Below are 18804 nucleotides of genomic sequence, written 5' to 3'. Positions count from 1 at the left end.
CCCCCCCCCCCCCCCACCCAAGAAATAACTCATGGTGCTGGCAGAGCTGCAAAGATCAGCCGAGCCCAGCCGGTGGTGTTCTATCATTCCGGCTCAGCACAACTCCCCCCCACTGCCATGACAAACAAAGATATACAGCAGCATCTCCTCCTTCACGATGCTGCTTATCGTAGCCCGGCCGGTCTCCTCCTGCTGAGCAGACTTGCGATCGCGATCTACCAGCATTAGCTTTGCGATTGACTGGTAGATCGTGATCGACCTATTGAGCACCCCTGGTCTACAGTAACGAGTGGCGTGCCCCAGGGTTTTGTGCTAGGCCCTATACAGTTTAACCTGTTTATTAAATGATATTGGGGGAAGGTGTTCATAGCCATGTTTCTGTGTTTGCAAATACAGGTATTCCTCACTTAACGACCGAGTTCCGTTCCTACGACCAGGTCGTTAAACGGATTGGTCGTTAAGTGAGGAACTCTATACAGTACTGTACTGCATTAGTAGAGTACTGTATAGCGTTTCCTTGCTACTAAATGTTCCAAGGTCAACTGTTAGTGGTATTATAACAAAGTGGAAGCAACTGGGAACAACAGCAACTCAGCCACAAAGCGGTAGGCCACGTTAAATGACAGAGCGGGGTCAGCGCATGCTGAAGCGCACAGTGCGCAGAAGTCGCCAACTGTCTGCAGAGTCAATAGTTTCAGACCTCCAAACTTCGTGTGGCCTTCAGATTGGCACAACAACACGGCGTAGAGAGCTTCATGGAATGGGTTTCTATGGCTGAGCAGCTACATCCAAGCCTTACATCACCAAGTGCAATGCAAAGCGTCGGATGCAGTGGTGTAAAGAACGCCACCACTGGACTCTAGAGAAGTGCAGACGTGTTCCCTGGAGTGACGAATCACGCTTCTCTGTCTGGCAATCTGATGGATGTGTCTGGGTTTGGCAGTTGCCAGGAGAATGGAACTTGCCTGACTGCATTGTGGCAAGTGTAAAGTTTGGTGGAAGGGGGATTATGGTGTGGGGTTGTTTTTCAGGGGTTGGGCTTGGCCCCTTAGATCCAGTGAAGGGAACACTTAAGGCATCAGCATACCAAGACATTTTGGACAATTTCATGCTCCCAAATTTGTGGAAACAGCTTGTGGATGGCCCCTTCCTCTGTTCCAACATGACTGCGCACCAGTGCACAAAGCAAGGTCCATAAAGACATGGATGAGCAAGTTTGGGGTGGAGGAACTTGACTGGCCTGCACAGAGTCCTGACCTCAACCCGATAAAACACCTTTAGGATGAATTAGAGCAGAGACTGCGAGCCAGGCCTTCTCATCCAACATCAGTACCTGACCTCACAAATGCGCTTCCGGAAGAATGGTCAAACGCTCCCATAGACACACTCCTAAACCTCGTGGACAGCCTTCCCAGAAGAGTTGAAGCTGTTATAGCGGCAAAGGGTGGGCCAACTGAATATTGAACCCTAGGGACTAAAACTGGGATGCCATTAAAGTTCATGTCCGTGTAAAGGCAGGCGTACCAATACTTTTGGCAATATAGTGTATATACATATACAGGGCTTGAAAAATTTTAGGGTGTCTCACCAGTCAGTCCAAATATTTTATTTTTTTACTAAAACTAATAATTAAAAAAAGTACCATACATTTCGAAAAATTATTTTTTTCCCCCTATGTTATATGTTAAAAAACATTTATTCTTACCCATATTTTTGGTAAAATATAAAAGACAGGGTCACGTCTGGTAAATAGACACCAAAGATGTCAAACTTTAAAATTGCGTGCGCCGGCAAAAAAATACCATACCCAAAATTGGCGATAGGCGATGCATTAAAAGCTTTTACTGCTCTTCAGTTTAGTGTTAATAGTGATTAATGGCCCTAAAATGGATTGCCCTTCGCGGTGATATTAACATGTGTGGCGCAATCTCCATTTTCACATGCATGTTTGTGTGTGTGTGTGTATGTGGGGGCAGGGGACTTAAAAAAAATATATATTTTTTTATATTTGACTTCACGTTTTTTTGTTTTTTTTTGGTAACTTAATTTTTTTTCCACTCAACTTTATTGCTATCACATAGGGGACTAGGAAGCCCCCTATCTGATAGCCAATTTACACAGGTAGGTCCCCTTTATGGAGACATACATAAGGGGTCTCTAGGACCCCTGATGTCACCTAGGGACCCTCAAAGAAGCTGATGAAGCAGAGATCTGCTTCACCAGCCTCTCTCCAGCTACAGAAGCTGTATAATGACAGCTGAATGCAGAAGTGATGTAATATACATAAAATATACTTTCAGAGAACGAGATCAGAGGAAGATCATGTGATGATCGCCCGCTGATCTCCGGTTAAAGAGCTGCCCTGCGGGAGCTGAACCCCCGTTTAATTACAACGGCAGGGAAGCTACTCGTCTGGCTCCGGCGTCCTCTAGGATTAGTGAATTTTCAAGCTATGTATGTATATACATATACATACATACATACATACACACACACTGGCAACAACAAAAAAAATAATGAATTTAACAGAACCTCAGACTAGATCCAACTCTCTATTTTTATAATGCTGAATCTGGTTTTCTTGGTGGTTATTTTACATTTTATGTGGCTGCAACAGTCCATAGGGGAAGCAGTAGACAGCATTGTGTTAGAATAGTTACCACTTATGTCAGGAAAGTTTTTATTACTACACTAGGAGTATTGTCACATCATGGGTGTACTTTTTCCAGTCAGCAAATGCGGTGTGCCAGGCAGACAATTGGGCATATGTTTACACCTTCATTCATCATTAGAAGGTCACTGGTGGGAATTTATCATAGCAATTGCGAGTGTTTGAACATGTGTGTTCGCATATGGTCGCATGGGATTGATTTGCGCCAGATTTACGTTGCTAGTGTTGTTGTTTATGTTGTTCATAAATGAGATTAAATAAGACTCCAGGAAAGAAGACTCGTAACTCCAGGCAAAAAAACCTAACTGTTGCTTCTTGAAGAAGTGGTCATGGGGATTTCTTAAGTAGCGATTGTTTTGTTAGGTGATGCTCCAAGGTGATGCTCCAGTTTCAGCAGCCACAGGACAAATGCAGAAGTAAACAGTTGCGAACTTTTGAAAAACACGCTCAAAACACGTGCAATCCGAAAAATGGTACAAGCTCTGGTCAAAACAGGCGCACATATTAAAAGGAGCGGCTAAACAGATTTGCACATAAAAAAGAATGATCTAAGAGGCTAAAATAGTCGCAATTGCTTTGATAAATTCCCCCCACTGTATCTCTACCTATTTTTGCACTGCTTTGTGCAAGTAACATTTTTTTACCTTTTTCTCTCCCTTGTGTGTTACTGGTAGTTAGTCACAATTGTATTATGCTGTCATTACTAGCCAAATATGATACATCATTATCAGCCCAAATATAACTTTCTATTCCTGGCTTTTAGTTCAATTTTAGCCCAAACGTTTTGTTTTTGAGAGTGAGGAAGGTTACACCAGTAAGGTTTTTTTATTACCGTCACTGGGTAGAAGTCTTTGAGAACTTTGTTTTTACTACCAATAGGATGTCCTGGCGTTGGGTGGGCAGAACCCAATGCGTGTTACATTATTGTAGGCTTCACCAGAAAAAACATGATAGCAAGCATGATCATGTATTTTTCCATACAATGCTCTGCTTTGGAATGGGAAGACAAATCAAAAAATATTGAAAGATCAATTCTTAAAATGGTTAAAAACATACTGCTTTTGCGCCTTTTTTTTTTAATGACAGGTGGCTATACATACAGTTCTAATTGGCGATTAACCTGTAGCCAAGTACAGAAGCCTTTACCTGGTTCGAATACAGAACTGTCTGTTGGTAGGGTCTGCAGACTGCGACTCACAGATGTCTTCATGTCTTTGCTTAACAGTCGTGTAGATGAGCCCAACCAACTCGGCTCCTCCCAGCTCCTTTTACCAGACTGGCTGGAACGGGAGGGACTGGCAGGAGCACTGATAGCGCGATCATACATCTACACAGAACAGATGTACAAGTTAACAGAACTGATGTGGACACAGAAGCATTCGTTATCTGAGCAGTTATTTTATTATACATTCTAAGAGAGAACCTCTGATGCTGGAATTAGCTTTTACTAACGATATATTCTTTCCATAAATTCTCATTATAGATGTTTTGCTTTAACATAAACCTGTATTGTATCATATATAAAACTTGGGAAGGGGGACTGTAGGCCAAATAGAACTCAGGAAAGCTCTCCATTTTAAAAAGGAGAACTATGGGGTTAAGGCTTTTCCCCATAGTTCTCCTTAGGGTAACGGGAGGACACAAACTAGCGTCCTCCCGTCACCCTAAGCTCAGTATACCGCGAGCTACAGCTCGAGGTATACTGAGACGCCACAGTATACTGATATACTGAGACGGCGCAGCTGAAGCGGATCTCGACAATTATGTCTGGATCCGCCCAGCTGCGTGAGTGACAGCTGGCTCTGCCAGCTGTCACTCACCTCATAGTTCTCCTTTAAAGAATGGTGTTGAAGTAGGTGGCATAGAACACTGCGCAATAGATACTGCTATTCAGGTGGTCGACTTTAATATGCATTATGCACATCAACACTTACCTATATCTGATGACAATGCTTTAAAGTGATATTAAAGTCAAAATGTTTTAGGCCATTTCAAATGCTGATCCTTAATGTTTAAAAGTTTTAGATTCCTGCAGAATAAACTGGTCCCGCTGCAGACTGTGCTCTCCCTTCTGATCTTGTACCTGTAGTTCAGGGAAGCTGAGCATAGAGAGTTGGAGCAGCTGTTCGCAAACATGATGACTAAGTTCTTGGACAAAAATGTTAAGTAATACTTTGTTGGGCAACATACACTGCATAGTTATGATCTGGGGTTGCTTCAGTGTTTTTCCCCATAGTTCTCTTAAGGGTCACGGGAGGACATATACTAGCGTCCTCCCGTGATCCAAAGCTCAGTATATTGCGAGCTATAGCTTGCGGTATACTGAGACCACCGCAGCTGGGAAGGATCCCGACATTACTGTCAAAATCCACCCAGCTGCGTGACAGCTGGCTCTGCCTATGTAGAGGCAGAGCCAGCTGTACTCGCCCTCTCCCCCGTCCGTTCCTCCAGTCAGCGCTGGAGGATCGGAGCGGGGATACTTGCAGGGATCCGTGACTGACAGTCACAGCTCTATGCAGGGAGATGATCGAGAAGTGAGCGAGCGACGGTATGTGCTCGCTCACTTCCCGATCTATTGAGCCGACGTGTGACAGTTTGTCACACGTCGGCTCAAACTATGAGGATGAGTGATTTTCACTCACCTCATAGTTCTCCTTTAATGTCTGATCCCTGACATTTGCGGTGCACACTGAGCACTTACCAAAAAGTCACTTGGTTACCCTAGTAGTCGGAAGCCACTGTCAATCTCTTCCCTCACGATTGTGGCTTGCTGTACTAGGCTGCCAGCGCATGCAGTGTCTGGACAACGGACTGAAGCTCCCAACTGGGAGCGTGCATTGAAGGGTAAGACTGAGCAGCAAATTTGAGTGGCGGGATAAAGAGGAATGGCACGTTTTAAAGGAAATGTACATATTTTCGATGATAAATGCCGAGGTCAACAGCACTATTTGATTTTATATTGGAGGGATTAAGAATACTTAAAATTATCATTGGCAGTGACCCATATTTTCATTGGTAAATGTATACAAAGGAAGTGATAAGTTTATCATTTGCAACCAAAGAGTTTATGTTGAAGGGTGAAGTGTTTTAATGTTAGCAGGATACAAATCTTGGCAAAGAAAAGCATTACACCTACAAAAAGATTTTAGAATAGCTCCTTATTGGCAGGTCCAGTAGTAGACCCAGTAGACATACCTCTGGGTTAAATATATTGGGGGAACCAAATGAATCAGCAATAAAATCCATTATTTTCTGCCACTATGCAGCTTTGTGTTGGCATTGTCAGAAAGCATTATAAAAGTCTGCATCACTGAGCAGCCTTTAAAACAGTGGGTGAGGAGGATAATTCAATGGATTTAATTTTGCCATAGTATAATACATATGACTATCTCTAGGGGAGATCGTTGTTTGCTTATAGGTTTCCTCTAAAAGGTTTTGTACTTTTATTTGTAATTGTACAATTTAAATCTTTGGGTGCTGCTGCAATGCATTTGTTGAATATAATTGGAGCAGGTTATTTGTGTTTTTATTTCTAGTTTTATTAGTTATAGTGCTCCACAATGAATGTTAAAAAAGCATGCATATTTAAGCAAGAAGTGCAAATGAGCCCCTAAAGGTAATAATATAAATTAGGTTATATAAGAACTAGAGAAACACAAATATAAGGTGGCAATCAAGTATTAAATAACAATAAGGTGAACAATCAACATTTCAACATACTCGCTTCACTGCAAGAGTAGCTATTCCTAGCATTGCAGCTCCTCCCACTCCAAGAACAAGACGGGCATTGGATAAAACAAAGTCTATGGCAGTCCCAATGCCATTGTCATCCTTCCTGCCTTTCTTCTCACCAGCTCCTGCCATGACGACCTGTAAGAACAACACAAAGGACAGTAGTATTTGTTGAAAAATGTCTGCAAGTTGGTGAATAATATTTGCTGTACTTTAACAAATAAAACTGCAATTATTTAATAGTACAACTAACACATTTAATTGTGCTTATAGGGCGTCTGTCACAATTTGTATAGAAAATAAAGTCTATGGATTAGATTATAAAATGTAGGTCCTTTGTTAATGGCCATTTCTTTTTCCTTCAAATGGGTTTGCATTCCCATTCGAGCCCACGTACTTGAAGCAGTTCAAATGCAGGGCAGTAGGAGGTCACCTGCAGGTCAAATGCACCCATCAAAGATTTCTGAATCTCAGAAGTGTCTCAAGCTGATCCCATCGACACAGGCTCTTGTCAAATACAAGTTTTATTACCCCTTATCAAGGTTGAGTCACATAAATGAGTTGTATATCCATACTGAAGCCAACAATGATTCAAGCTGGAAAGTATTGATTTTCTTTCCCCAAAGGAATATAACATAAGCAGGAGTACATACCAAAAAAAAGTGCTTATGACAGCTGACATTTATTGACAATATTGTGCCGAGCCAATAATCATACATATCTAATAAATTAAAACATATATAAATGAGTCACATATATGAGCCTTCAAACAAATGAGGCATAAGAAATATCTACACACATACAAAAAAGCAATATAGGCAAAAAAAGTCCCAAGGAAAAAAACAAACGCAAACAATGGTGATTGTGCAAAAAATTCCTCAGATGATTCGCAGCCAATGTGCATATAACTCTCAGGTAAGGATAATCACACAATGCAGGCAGACCTTCACCTCCACCCAGTGAGTGATGATAACAAGTGAATGCTCACCTGGGGAGGTAGACCCACAGAGCTAGGTCAAATGCACTTTTTCCCTTCTTAATGGGGGAGGGAAGCCCATGCACAGAAAAAGGCGATAAGGTCTCCTCAGATCACAGGTACCAGTATAAATCCCGGTGGAAAGAGAAAAAGGACAAGGACATAGTGCGTAACGTCCAATAAAATGCAATTTATTATATAAAAAATGCGTACTCACAATGGTGTAAACAGTACAGGCATTGGGTATAGCTGGATCATACCAGCAGGACAAATGGCAGCAAAGTGATAAGAAAACTGTTCGTCCGGCTCAGCGTGGTGACATCAGGAGCTCTGCCCTACGTACGTTACGTCAAAACACGTGACTTCGTCAGGGGTCTGGAGCTACTGATGTCTTGAAGTCTATTTATCAGAAAAGCATACTACCGTAAAGGCAGCAAACCAGGTGCCCTTCCTTTACCATATATATGGAAATAGCACCATCAGCAGAGACAGATTTGGCTCGGCACAATATTGTTTTTTCACATTTTACAGATATTTAGTTATATCCTTAGTGCTTGGTAGCTCATATTTCCACATTACACTTACTGGCGCTGATCACCTTTATTGTTTAGTTTTGACATTTATTGACAGTTGTTCTGTACTAACAGCAGCTTACTCTGGCTGAGGCATAGACACTGCCATAGGTAGTTCACATTAAATGTCCAGCAAAATAAGAAGATTTTCACTTGCTACAAAAATTATCTTAATACCTTTTTAGGGTTGTTCTTTCAAACATTTGAACAAACACATAAAAATATTAGCACACAATCCAATGCAACAATATGATGTAACAATTCTAAAAATAGCCATGAAATAGAGGCTAAACAATAAAGACCCGATTCACAACAAAGTACAATCTAAGGAAGGGAATAAAAGGTAAGGAAGATTTTGTTAAAATGCACTGTAAGTACATTGGAGTTTTGGATAAGTATGGAGGAATGGATAAGAAAAGATTTAGATTTGTTCGATTTTTTTGCTGTGTCATGTCAGGAAATGTCCCTTTACTTCCTGTCCCGGAGTTACAACAGGAAGTAAAAACACATCTCTACAATGCAAGGGGAAATGACCTCCTAGTTGTCACTAGAACAGGTGTCCCAACTGGAAGATCTCCCCTTTCTTACCTCCAATTCCTGTATACAAAATTTGGGATTTCTGATTACTTAGACAAGCGAGATTATATAGTTACAGAGTCCACATCGAAAGAGGGAGGGAGATAAGAATAGATCCATGGTTCCCAGATTTTTCAGAATCGTAAAGTTTTAACACTTTCCTACTCTTCCCAAAACAAACAAACAAACAAAAAAAAACCCCATGCCTTTATATACAATTCAATTATCAAACATGTGGCAGCTGCATATTTTTAGCTAAGATATATGCAAAATCTTGACACGTTGGAAGGATGTGGCAGTTATGTATATAGATAAATTTAGTAGCTAGGAAATGAAATAATAAAGTAAAAAAAACAAAACAAAAAACAGTTTTTAAAATTAAAATCAAAATAAATAAATCTAATAATAATTAAAAAAAATGTCAAAGTCCCCCGCCCCCGCCAAGTAAACACGCGTCATTTATATTGTATAGGGTCTTGGCATTCAGAAAATATATAATGTTTGGGGGTTTTAAGTAATTTTCAGGCCTAAAATTTGGAATATAACATGGGTGCAAAAAAATGAAAAAAAGGCCTCCGTCATGAAGGGGTTAAAGGAGAATTATGGGGTCAGGGCTTTTCCCCATCGTTATCCTCAGGGTAACGGGAGGACACAAACTAGCGTCCTCCCGTCACCCTAGGCTCAGTATATGTCGGGATCCGCCCAGCTGCGTGAGTGACAGCTGGCTCTGCCTATCTAGAGGCAGAGCCAGCTGTACACGCCCCCCTCCCCCGCATGTTCCGCCAGTCAGCGCTGGCAGATCGGAGCGGGATGGGGGGAATCCAGCCCCTCCCCTGTCACGGCAGAGAGCCGTGACAGGATAGAGGTGAGCGAATGCCAGTATGTGTTCGCTCACTTCCCCATCTACTGAGCCGACCTGTGACAGTCTCATTGTCACAGGTCGGCTAGAACTATGAGGTGAGTGAAAAGCACTCACCTCATAGTTCTCCTTTAAAAGACTTTAAATACTTGGGAGGTTATGTCCCGTGTCAGAAATAAGGGTACACTACTGCTTGTGTCAGCAATAAGGGAACATTACAGCAGGAATGAGGCATGGGAACAACTCTTAGACATGTGAGTGAGAAAAGACAATTAGACAAAAGGCACTTCCTACAAAAGGACAAAAGTTTCAGAAAGTGAGGGAAAATCTGCAACAGGAACAGAGAGAGAAAGAAAAAAAAATCTGACAAGGTTCTGCACTAATAAAGCATGTTTTTCACCCAGAGAGAACCACTCTGGTGAAATGTCAGCAGGACAGGAAGTGAGGGGGGAACTTTGCAACAGAGCCCCAAATAGAGTTGAAAACCATCTTCTAATTCTTCCCCACTCCATCCAAAACTAACTGGACATACACTTTATAGACCCTTTTAACACCGTACCGTGCAATAAAAACTTACTGCAACGTGTTGAAAATGCATGCACGTTTACATGTTCCAACATGTTTTCATGCAAGTTGCATGCATTTTATTGTCATCCATTGTCAAGCATTTTTTAGTCCTATTTCTAGGAAAAAACCCAAAAAACCTGTGGACTGTTTTGATCTGGTGCGGAAACACAAGCCCTAAGGCCCCATTCACACTGAGCGACATGGGTATTGCGCGTTTTTCCTTGCGATTTCGTGCTGAACGGCTTTGAGCTACATGGCGCAATATTGAGCGACAATGCACATTTTATTGCGTTACATATCGCGTTTTTTTGGGTGGGACTTCGTCGCTGCTACATTGGGCTGTAACCAATCAACAGCGAGCAAAAGTGACCCTTCTGTAGCGCGACATTATAGAGTCTATTGGGGCCGAGTCGCGCGACATCCGCGCAAAAAAGGGTCATGTACGAGCTACAGGCTACACTGAGCTGTGAGATGTGAGCAGCTCCATTGAAATGCATTTGACAAGCTACATAGAGAGATATCGCGCGGAAATATGCACGATTTTTCGGCGGAAATCGCGCGATAAACCGCTCAGTGTGAATGGGGTGTTACAGTGGAACATTAAATTGGATTTGATATAGAACAGGCATTTAAGGATGGGACACGCACAGTGAAGTAGGATGAAAACAGGTGGTGCACATGTCTTATTGCTGCATTCATGACTAGAGCTAGTCTATAAAGATGGAGCATACACAGCAGTGTTTTGTCAAGCTAGGAAATATCTAATGTGTTCAAGACTGAGAGCTTTAAGGCTGGGTTCACACCTAGGCGTATCAAATATGCGCGTATGTCGCGCGTTTTTACCGTGAGACAAACGCGCGTTTCCGAGGGCTACCTGGCTGTATCCCAATGTATACGCGCGGCAAATACGCCCCAAAGAAGCTCCTGTACTTCTTTGGGCGTAGGGCGTTTTGCAGCGCGTTCCTACGCGCTGTAAAACGCCCAGGTGGGAACCATGCCCATGGGCAATCATTGGTTTTCATATGTTGAGTGTTTTACAGAGCGTAGGAATGCGCTGTAAACCGCCCAGGTGTGAACCAGGCCTAACTGTCTCATGTTTAAGGAATAGGCAGATAAGAGATATGAGCTTTTTGAAAACAAGCAGGAACAAATTTGAGGCCCAAAAGAGTGGGAAGGGAAAGATAACTCCCTGGCAGCAAGCTGCTTGATGGAATGAGGTGATCTCTATGTAATATAACCAGCACTGATGAAACACCATCAGTCCTCAGAATGTGGATTGCCTGAGTTGCTCAATAGATCTCATTGTGGATGTCCGCAAATCATAATAAAAAAATTTTGTGAGAAAATATACAGAAAACATACTAACATGATGTTTGCTCTATTGTTATTCTTTTGGAGGAAGGGTTTGATGACAGCATGCCTGAAGGTTTAAAGATACATCCAAGCTGGTAAGTTTCTGAATTAGGATGGAAAGGGCAGATGTTGAGATTTCTACATGACAGGAAAGGCTGCATTTCCTGTTCTGGAGGAGTTGTTTTAAATTTGAATGTGGCATATTTCATGATTTTAATTTATCAATATAACATTATGATATAATCGAATACTGAGAGGTTATCAGTTAAATGCTATGGCCAAGGTTCAACAAAATGAGTATCCATGAATTCATCACCAAATAATAAACACACAATGGCATTGGTCACTATGCTTCATCATATTGTCTATCAAACAGGCTATTTACCTTTTCTTTAGGAAAACAACTAATGGTGAATGTATAACACCTTTTACATTAGTCCCCCCAGCTTGGTCTGGAGGAAAAATTGTCCTTTTGCCAACTGCTTTTCCCTCTCCTCCAGATTGGCGAGACTCTGATTCTTCCTAAATTCTCGACGTATATAAGAACAGTAGTAGTCGCGGTCAGTAAATTGGAGTTTGCGTCCCTCTCGCAGAAGGGCACGGTACAGCTTTAGAACTGCCTCCCGTGACCAGCCTGCCATGGCCCGTGTGAAGGGAAAAGAGCTGGTCCTGCCAGTCTGCAGACAAAGACAAAGGACATGTTAGGAAGCGTTCATGCGTGAAATATTAGAGTTTATTGCAGATCTCCATCTAAAATGATAGAAGCCTGGCTGTCATAATGATTCTCTGGCTTCAATACTTTCCGAGCCACTAAGCCAGAATAAGTGTTTTTATCAGGAATTCCGACTTTGTAAGCTATAGATCTGCAGCAAGCAAAGTACTGACCCCAGAGGATCAGCATGACAGGTAACTAGTATGTTGAGGAGATCAGCAATGGTAGCCCCTGTATTAGCATCATAATGTGTTCTTTAACTCAAATATAAATATCCACCATATTTAAAAAAAAATCCTTTATCTTAATTAGCACAATGGACTCAGGGGAAAATTATTATTAACCCTTGCAGTGGGGCTACCCCCGCATTGCTAGGGTTAAGTGCTTGTTTGTGTCTAGGAAGGAAAATAAAATTATACTTACCTGATCCTCTGAGCCAGCTTGCTCTTAGACTGGTCCCTGGAGCCTCTCCTCCAGTGCAGCGATCTAAGGTCCCCGAGTCATCACGTTCTAGGCTCAGTGAATTGGATGTGAGGACACCAAGGGACATAACACTGCTGCAGTGTAGGTGAAGACCGTCTCGGAGGATCGGGTGAGCATAACATTGTTATTTTCCTCCCTAGACCAAAACAAGCGCTTAAGCCTTGGAGTGCGGGTGTAGCCCCACTGCACGGGTTAATAATAATTTTCCCTGGAACTCAGCTAATAATTTTCCCCAGAACTTAAATGCACCAAAGCAGCCAAACAAAATAGAATGTTTTATATAGTACAAATATTCTATACCAGAAAAAAAATGGATACAATAGTATTATCATTGGTTAAAAAGTACAAAAGATAACTCATTATTTAAAAGGAAATTTGAATATGTCAAAATTAAAATTAAAAATGAAGGTGGCGGGGTACCTAGTGAATATAAAAACATGGCAGCTGCCAATAGGGATTAGGTTTTTAAAAGACTCATCATGACTCTCATTTTGAGCGTGGCTTGACTATCTTGCACCCTGGTGCCTAACCTATAGCTGACATATTTTGTACAGTCCTCAAGGGGCTTGTTTCTTAATCAAGCCAGTGAAAGAAATATTCTTTAGGCTGACCTCTAGTACTTACTGTACATGAATTGGTTTATTTCTTTCACACTATTCTACTTTTTTTCTGTGCGGTCCATCCCTTTCTTTTCCTCTTATAATGGATCTTGCTGAAAAATCAAAACACGGCAGTAATTTTTACATGTGTAAGCGTTGATTTGTAAAGGGGCTCGAATAGCAGTGATCTCTAGCAGATTCATATAATGTATATGCAGTCTGTGACGGTCTCCTAAAGCTTGTCCAGTCTCCAACATCAACTGTAGTATGTTTGACCATCTCTTGTACAATTCTCATGGTCTCTAAATCTCCTGTCACACATCTGCAGTCCCTGGCAATTTTCTGCAGCATTTCAATTTACTGATTATGTGAGGTTCTTTGGAGATATAAGGGTTGCACATGAGCCCCCTATATCAGGAAAGTTTACCACTACTGATCTATTGACTACCTGACTTTGAACAAACATGCAGCTAGTCAAGTCTGAATTTCTACCCTGCATTACTTTTTTTTAATGTCAGGTTAAGGAGACTATAGGCTAAATGCACAGAGCTGTAAAATAAAGATAAGAATCTTTATTTTGTCCATGCGACTATAATTTTTAAATCTAACTGGACTCAGCTTAAAATATGGATCTTTATCTTGTTTTAGTTTTGGGAATTTAGCCTAGTGTCTTTAATTTTCAGTCTTTCCCCCTGCTCAGTGGCACCTGAGCCTTCATTGAAAATCTAAACTTCTGGCTAAGGAGAGAATGCGCATGTCTGCTCCCACAAAGCAGTGCAGGGCACCAAAGCAGCCAGAGGCGAGGCCTGATCATGGTCACGGAGTGGAAGAAGAGCATGCAAAATGTAAATTCATACCTTTAGAAAGTTATCTGTCACAATAAAATACAGGCAGTACAAGTACACTTCAAGGTCAAGTGGACCCCAACGGTACGGAGATTACATGAGGCAGAGTCAAACTCTGTTTAACTGCTGTTTATTAACCACCTCCCGTCCATTGGCCATACCTAAACGACCGGATGGGAGCCAAGTAGATGCGGGTGGGCGTTTTAAAACAATCCTCCCTGCCCCCACTTGTGCACGGAGCCCAGAAGTGGGGAAACTGTAAAAAAATGTAAAACAGCCAGCGATGGCCGTTTACATACAAGCGTTCCAGCATCTGTAGAGATGCCCGATCGCTTGTATTAGATGAGGGTGTGCACCAAAAAAAAACAAAAAACTATCTGTCCCCCAAAAATGGTATAAAATTAATTTCAGTACAGCATTGTATGACTGAATAAATGTCAAAGTACATCAGTATTTCAATTTACTGTCCCCCAATTTTAAGCTGAATACTGAAAAATGGCCTGGACAGGAAGAGGGTTTAACACCCTGGTCTTTAAGTGGTTAACTTCATTTGTTACTTGACCAACTGTCACAGAGACAGGAAGTGAGGTTGAGGGATGGCAATAAAAACATGACAGAAATATACACAAACCAATCCCAGAAGCATATTTCTGGTTTCCTCCCAAATCCTAAAAAAAAGTTTACCAGTTTCTGATCAAATTCACCCCACAGAGTATACCTTCACCTTCCAACTTCCTCCTCTTAATGAGATAAGTGGTAGTGGTTCTCTACAAATGAGTCTTTCAGCCAGTTATGTATGCACTAATATGTTCTGACAGATGCAGGTATACCCTTGGCTGTTGAAAATAAGCTTAAAATTGCAAGTAGGCAGAAGAGCGTCCCATAATACATCCGTGTCCTTATGTCAATACGGACCTTGGACTAGACTTTTTGTACTCTCTCCCTGCCAGGAATGAAAACCAAGGAAGCCAGCTAAAAGTTGGTGACCCTGCCATAAAGGAACCACCAGCAAAGATAAAGCCTCACCATTTGACCAGTTATGTATTCATTACAATTTCTTTTTAACATAGAACAGGCATACATAACTGAATCTGCCCTGTAATCACCCTACTGCTCTTTTCTACGGCTTTGCACAGTGCTGCAGTGCAGTTAGATTTAAATATAATAGGAAGAGACTTCTCCTTCACTGCACAATAATAGAGCAGGGGGTATGCTGGCGACCAAGATGTATTACTTAACCTCTTGCCGTCCACCCGTTAAGAAAAAACGGACGGACGGCAGACTCGCATCAGCAGGTTGCCGTCTTCAGATGGCATTTTTTTCCTGCGCGCGCACGGGCAGGAAATACCCGCTCGTTTCTACAGCCGTTAACGGCTGTTTCACATACAACCGATCAGCGGCTCTATAGCCGCCGATCGGTTGTATGGTGTGAATTTCGGGAGCCCCCATCGCGGGTGCCGCCATCTCCCCCCTCCTGACCCCTCACCTTTAATCCCAGGATCCGCTAGCCCATCTGCGGTCTGGGACCGGCTCGGGAGGGCGTCAGGAGGAGCTTCTGTCCCCAAAAAAGCGTATAAAATTAATTTCAGTACAGCGCTGCATGACGGAATGCATGACGGAATAAATGTCAGTCAAAGTACCGCATCGCTGAATACGGAAAAATGGCCTAGATGGGAAGGGGGTTTAACACCCCAGGTGTCAACTGGTTAAAGAGCATCTTTATCCGAAATTATATTTTTTAGAAAAGCATGGAATGCTTACAACCCTTTTCTTTTCTTTATTCATAAAGGTTTTGCTGTCTGTGTCCCACTGTCATATATTTACTTTCCTAAAGATAAAACACAAAGCAAGCAGAGAAGTGAGGGGAAATCCCTCTTTGATATGGACTAATACTTTAGTGAGTGAAACACTTGAATATATATATATATACACAGGCAAAGTTTTTTTTTTTTACAAGCAAGCACTGGTGATCCTAGATAAAGCTTGGAAAGCTGCATTTGTCCTCAATGGACTGGATATCACCTGAAGTCACCAGTCACTGCAATGCAACGTGGAAAGTTAAGTGTTATGTAGGTTTAATATATAAAGTTAACACAATAAGATCTCACCCCAATAAGCATTTTATTTTTTTTGCAAGCAAGCACTGGTGATCCTAGATAAAGCTTGGAAAGCTATGAGGTAGGTTTAATATGAAAGAAGAGACTGTGCAAGGCTCTTCTGTCATACATTCTCCTATCTGCCTGTCGGCACTTTTAACTGTGCACTGAGCTGCACATTCACAGCTCACTATTCAGGCTGAGCAGGATTCTTGCTGAGATGAAGTACCTCCAATGCGCATGCCTGGAAGTTACAAGACCCTGGGATGAAGATGGAAGCACTGGCGAGAAGAGCCAGAGCTGGCATTGCAGTGCTGGAGGGCCTAATGTAGAAATACTTATCACAACAAACTGTACCAGCCCGTGTCTATAAAAACCTTGCATTGGCTTGTAACTCCAAAGCAAAGAGCCACAGATTGTCTCTAGTCCATTCACACAGACTGAAAATAATTGCCTCAGCACACATTTCACCATATCATTGCTGGGACAAGACATTATTTGGCAGCGAAAAATAGCGGAAATCTGCCTACAACCTGTCCTCTGTCCCTGAACTGCTCCTTTTTTAGGGCTGATGTTCTCATCAGACAGACATATTAATTAGTTGACAAGATAATTCAAGTCACAATTCCCCCCTCCCACCAATGCTGCTTTAAAAGAGAACTACGGGGTAACTTTTTTATCCCATAGTTCTCTTTAGGGTCACAGGACATAACTAACCTCCTCCCATGACCCAAAGCTCAGCAGGCTATTGCCTGCGATATACCGAGAGTGCCGCTGCTGGGACAGATCCCGACAATACTGTTGAGATCCTCCCAGCTGGCTGATTGACAGCCAGCTGGGAGGATCGCTCTGCCTATCTACAGGCAGAGCGAGCTGTGCCCGCCCCCCTTCTCCGTCCATCCCTCCAGTCAGCGCTAGAGGATCAGAGAGGGTAATCCCTGTGGGGAGATTATCTGGAAATGAGCGAGCCACGCTATGTGCTCGCTCACTTCCCGATCTGTTGAGTCAACTTGTCAGTTTCATTGTCACACGTCGGCTCTAACTATGAGGATGAGTGTAAATCTTTCATCTCATAGTTCTCCTTTAAGGACTTCCCTTAAATGATGCCTCTTGATCTGATCATCTTCTTCTTTGTAGTATTTTTCAGTAGTCCCTCCAGCGTTGGTGCCGGTCTCTGCTTCATCTAATGATGAAGTTGGGTGTTGGGCGCTGGGCGTTGGGTGCTGTCCCACTGAGTCTGGGTGGGTGCACGCTGCCGGGCTGCGTGCATTGACTTAGACTGTCTCTCCTCTTCTCCCAGCCTAAGATCTCTACTGCGCATGCCCCATAATCCTTCACGGCTGCTCGAGAATCTTCAGATCTTCGGACGGGAGCTAGCAGCGGAGACAGAGGTAAGGCCCTGTTCACACCGGGGCGGTACAGCACGATCCGAACCACCTGAACTACTCCCTGTGCTGGAACTGAGCTGATCAGCGCTGTTTTGGGTGTTCTAAATTGCATTTCAGCACTGAAATGCAATTTAAAACTCCCAAAACCTCACTTTTGAAATCAGCACGGAAACCGCGCTGATCCGCAGCCCTGGTGTGATTGGGCTCTGAGTAATAATCTGATAACTTTTTTTATGTTTTTTTGCATGTCTACTGCTTGCTAGATATATGCAAAAAAAAATTCTACTTTAATGTTGAGGTTTATTATAAATCTGCCTTATAAATAACAACATTGCTTATTTTCACATGCTAGTGAATACTGGCAGAAAAAAAGGGCACTAATGTGATTAATCTGCTTTATATAACCCCATATTGCAGTGTGGACTGATCATCACCTATAATACCCTCAAATACATTACAAATGGTGTCCCTTACACATGAATTCTGTGTGATCAGGAGTCTAACAAGTGTGTATTTTCTCTAAAGGAGACCAAGTCAAATGTCTGGGAGGGTTGTGAAAACACTAAATGTGCCGTTAAACTAAATTCTGCTAAACAGCGATGCTGCACCTGGTAGAGGTTAAAGCAGGAAAATGGAGTGTATAGTAACAAAGAATAGAATGAGTGTTGAAGTTGCACACAGAAGCCTGTTGACTACAGTCAGCCCTCACACACATCCCCCTGTACTGGTTCACTTCCTGCAGAACACAAACCTCTCCCCGCCCGGCACACATTACCTCTCAGGGTCGCCGGTACTATGTCTGAACTTCCGCCTTCACAGGGGGGGTGTGAAGGGATTTCCGGATTGATGAAATCATAGAGAGGAAAACAAGTTATGCCAAACGATAGAGGCGAGGAAAGAGCGGCTTGTGCGCTGTGCATACTGGGATAGAAGATAGAGTTGGCCTGTGAACGAGAAGAAGATGGCTGAAATACAGAGCTGAGAAGAATGTCAGTAATAACAAACAAGCCACTTATAAATCTGGTTGTTGTTGTTTCGTCTATTGGCAGTGTGATGGAGATAAAATGAATGTCTTTAGTGTATTGTATTTTAAGGCATATTCCACATTTTGTATATTATTCAATGCACACACATTGAAGTGTCAATAAACTCGAGTTTTCTGTGTGCTTATTTATGTTATGTCCTCTAGCTGTGTGCTGAAACTTTCTATTCTGCATTTTTTACTTTTTGTAAACACCTGGGTAGTGATATGTTGAGTTTGCCCAACACTGACTGACACACCCCCTCCAAACTAGAGCTGCAGCGAACGATTATTTTCAAAATCAATTAGTTAGCTGATTATTAAGTTTGATTAATCGGTTAATCAGATACAAAA

The 18804-nt window shown here is 42.3% G+C and overlaps 1 protein-coding gene across 1 annotated transcript in view; it reads right to left on the bottom strand.

Moving 5' to 3' along the window:
* The window catches only part of MIEF1 (mitochondrial elongation factor 1), a 29665-nt gene extending 11419 nt beyond the window's left edge, over positions 1-18246 (bottom strand). The window contains exons 1-4 of the mRNA XM_018571356.1: positions 18205-18246; positions 11692-11983; positions 6392-6541; positions 3818-3998 (exon numbers count right to left, since the gene is read on the bottom strand). Of these exons, the coding sequence (XP_018426858.1) occupies positions 3818-3998; positions 6392-6535 (325 nt within the window). The 5' untranslated portion in view covers positions 6536-6541; positions 11692-11983; positions 18205-18246. The remainder of the gene's footprint in view (positions 1-3817; positions 3999-6391; positions 6542-11691; positions 11984-18204) is intronic.
* Positions 18247-18804: the final 558 nt, after the last annotated feature.

Source organism: Nanorana parkeri, unplaced genomic scaffold (genome assembly GCF_000935625.1).
Source record: "Nanorana parkeri isolate BGI_ZX_2015 unplaced genomic scaffold, ASM93562v1 scaffold1742, whole genome shotgun sequence".
Classification (NCBI taxonomy): Eukaryota; Metazoa; Chordata; class Amphibia; order Anura; family Dicroglossidae; genus Nanorana; species Nanorana parkeri.
This window is presented reverse-complemented; position numbering and strand designations above follow the sequence as displayed.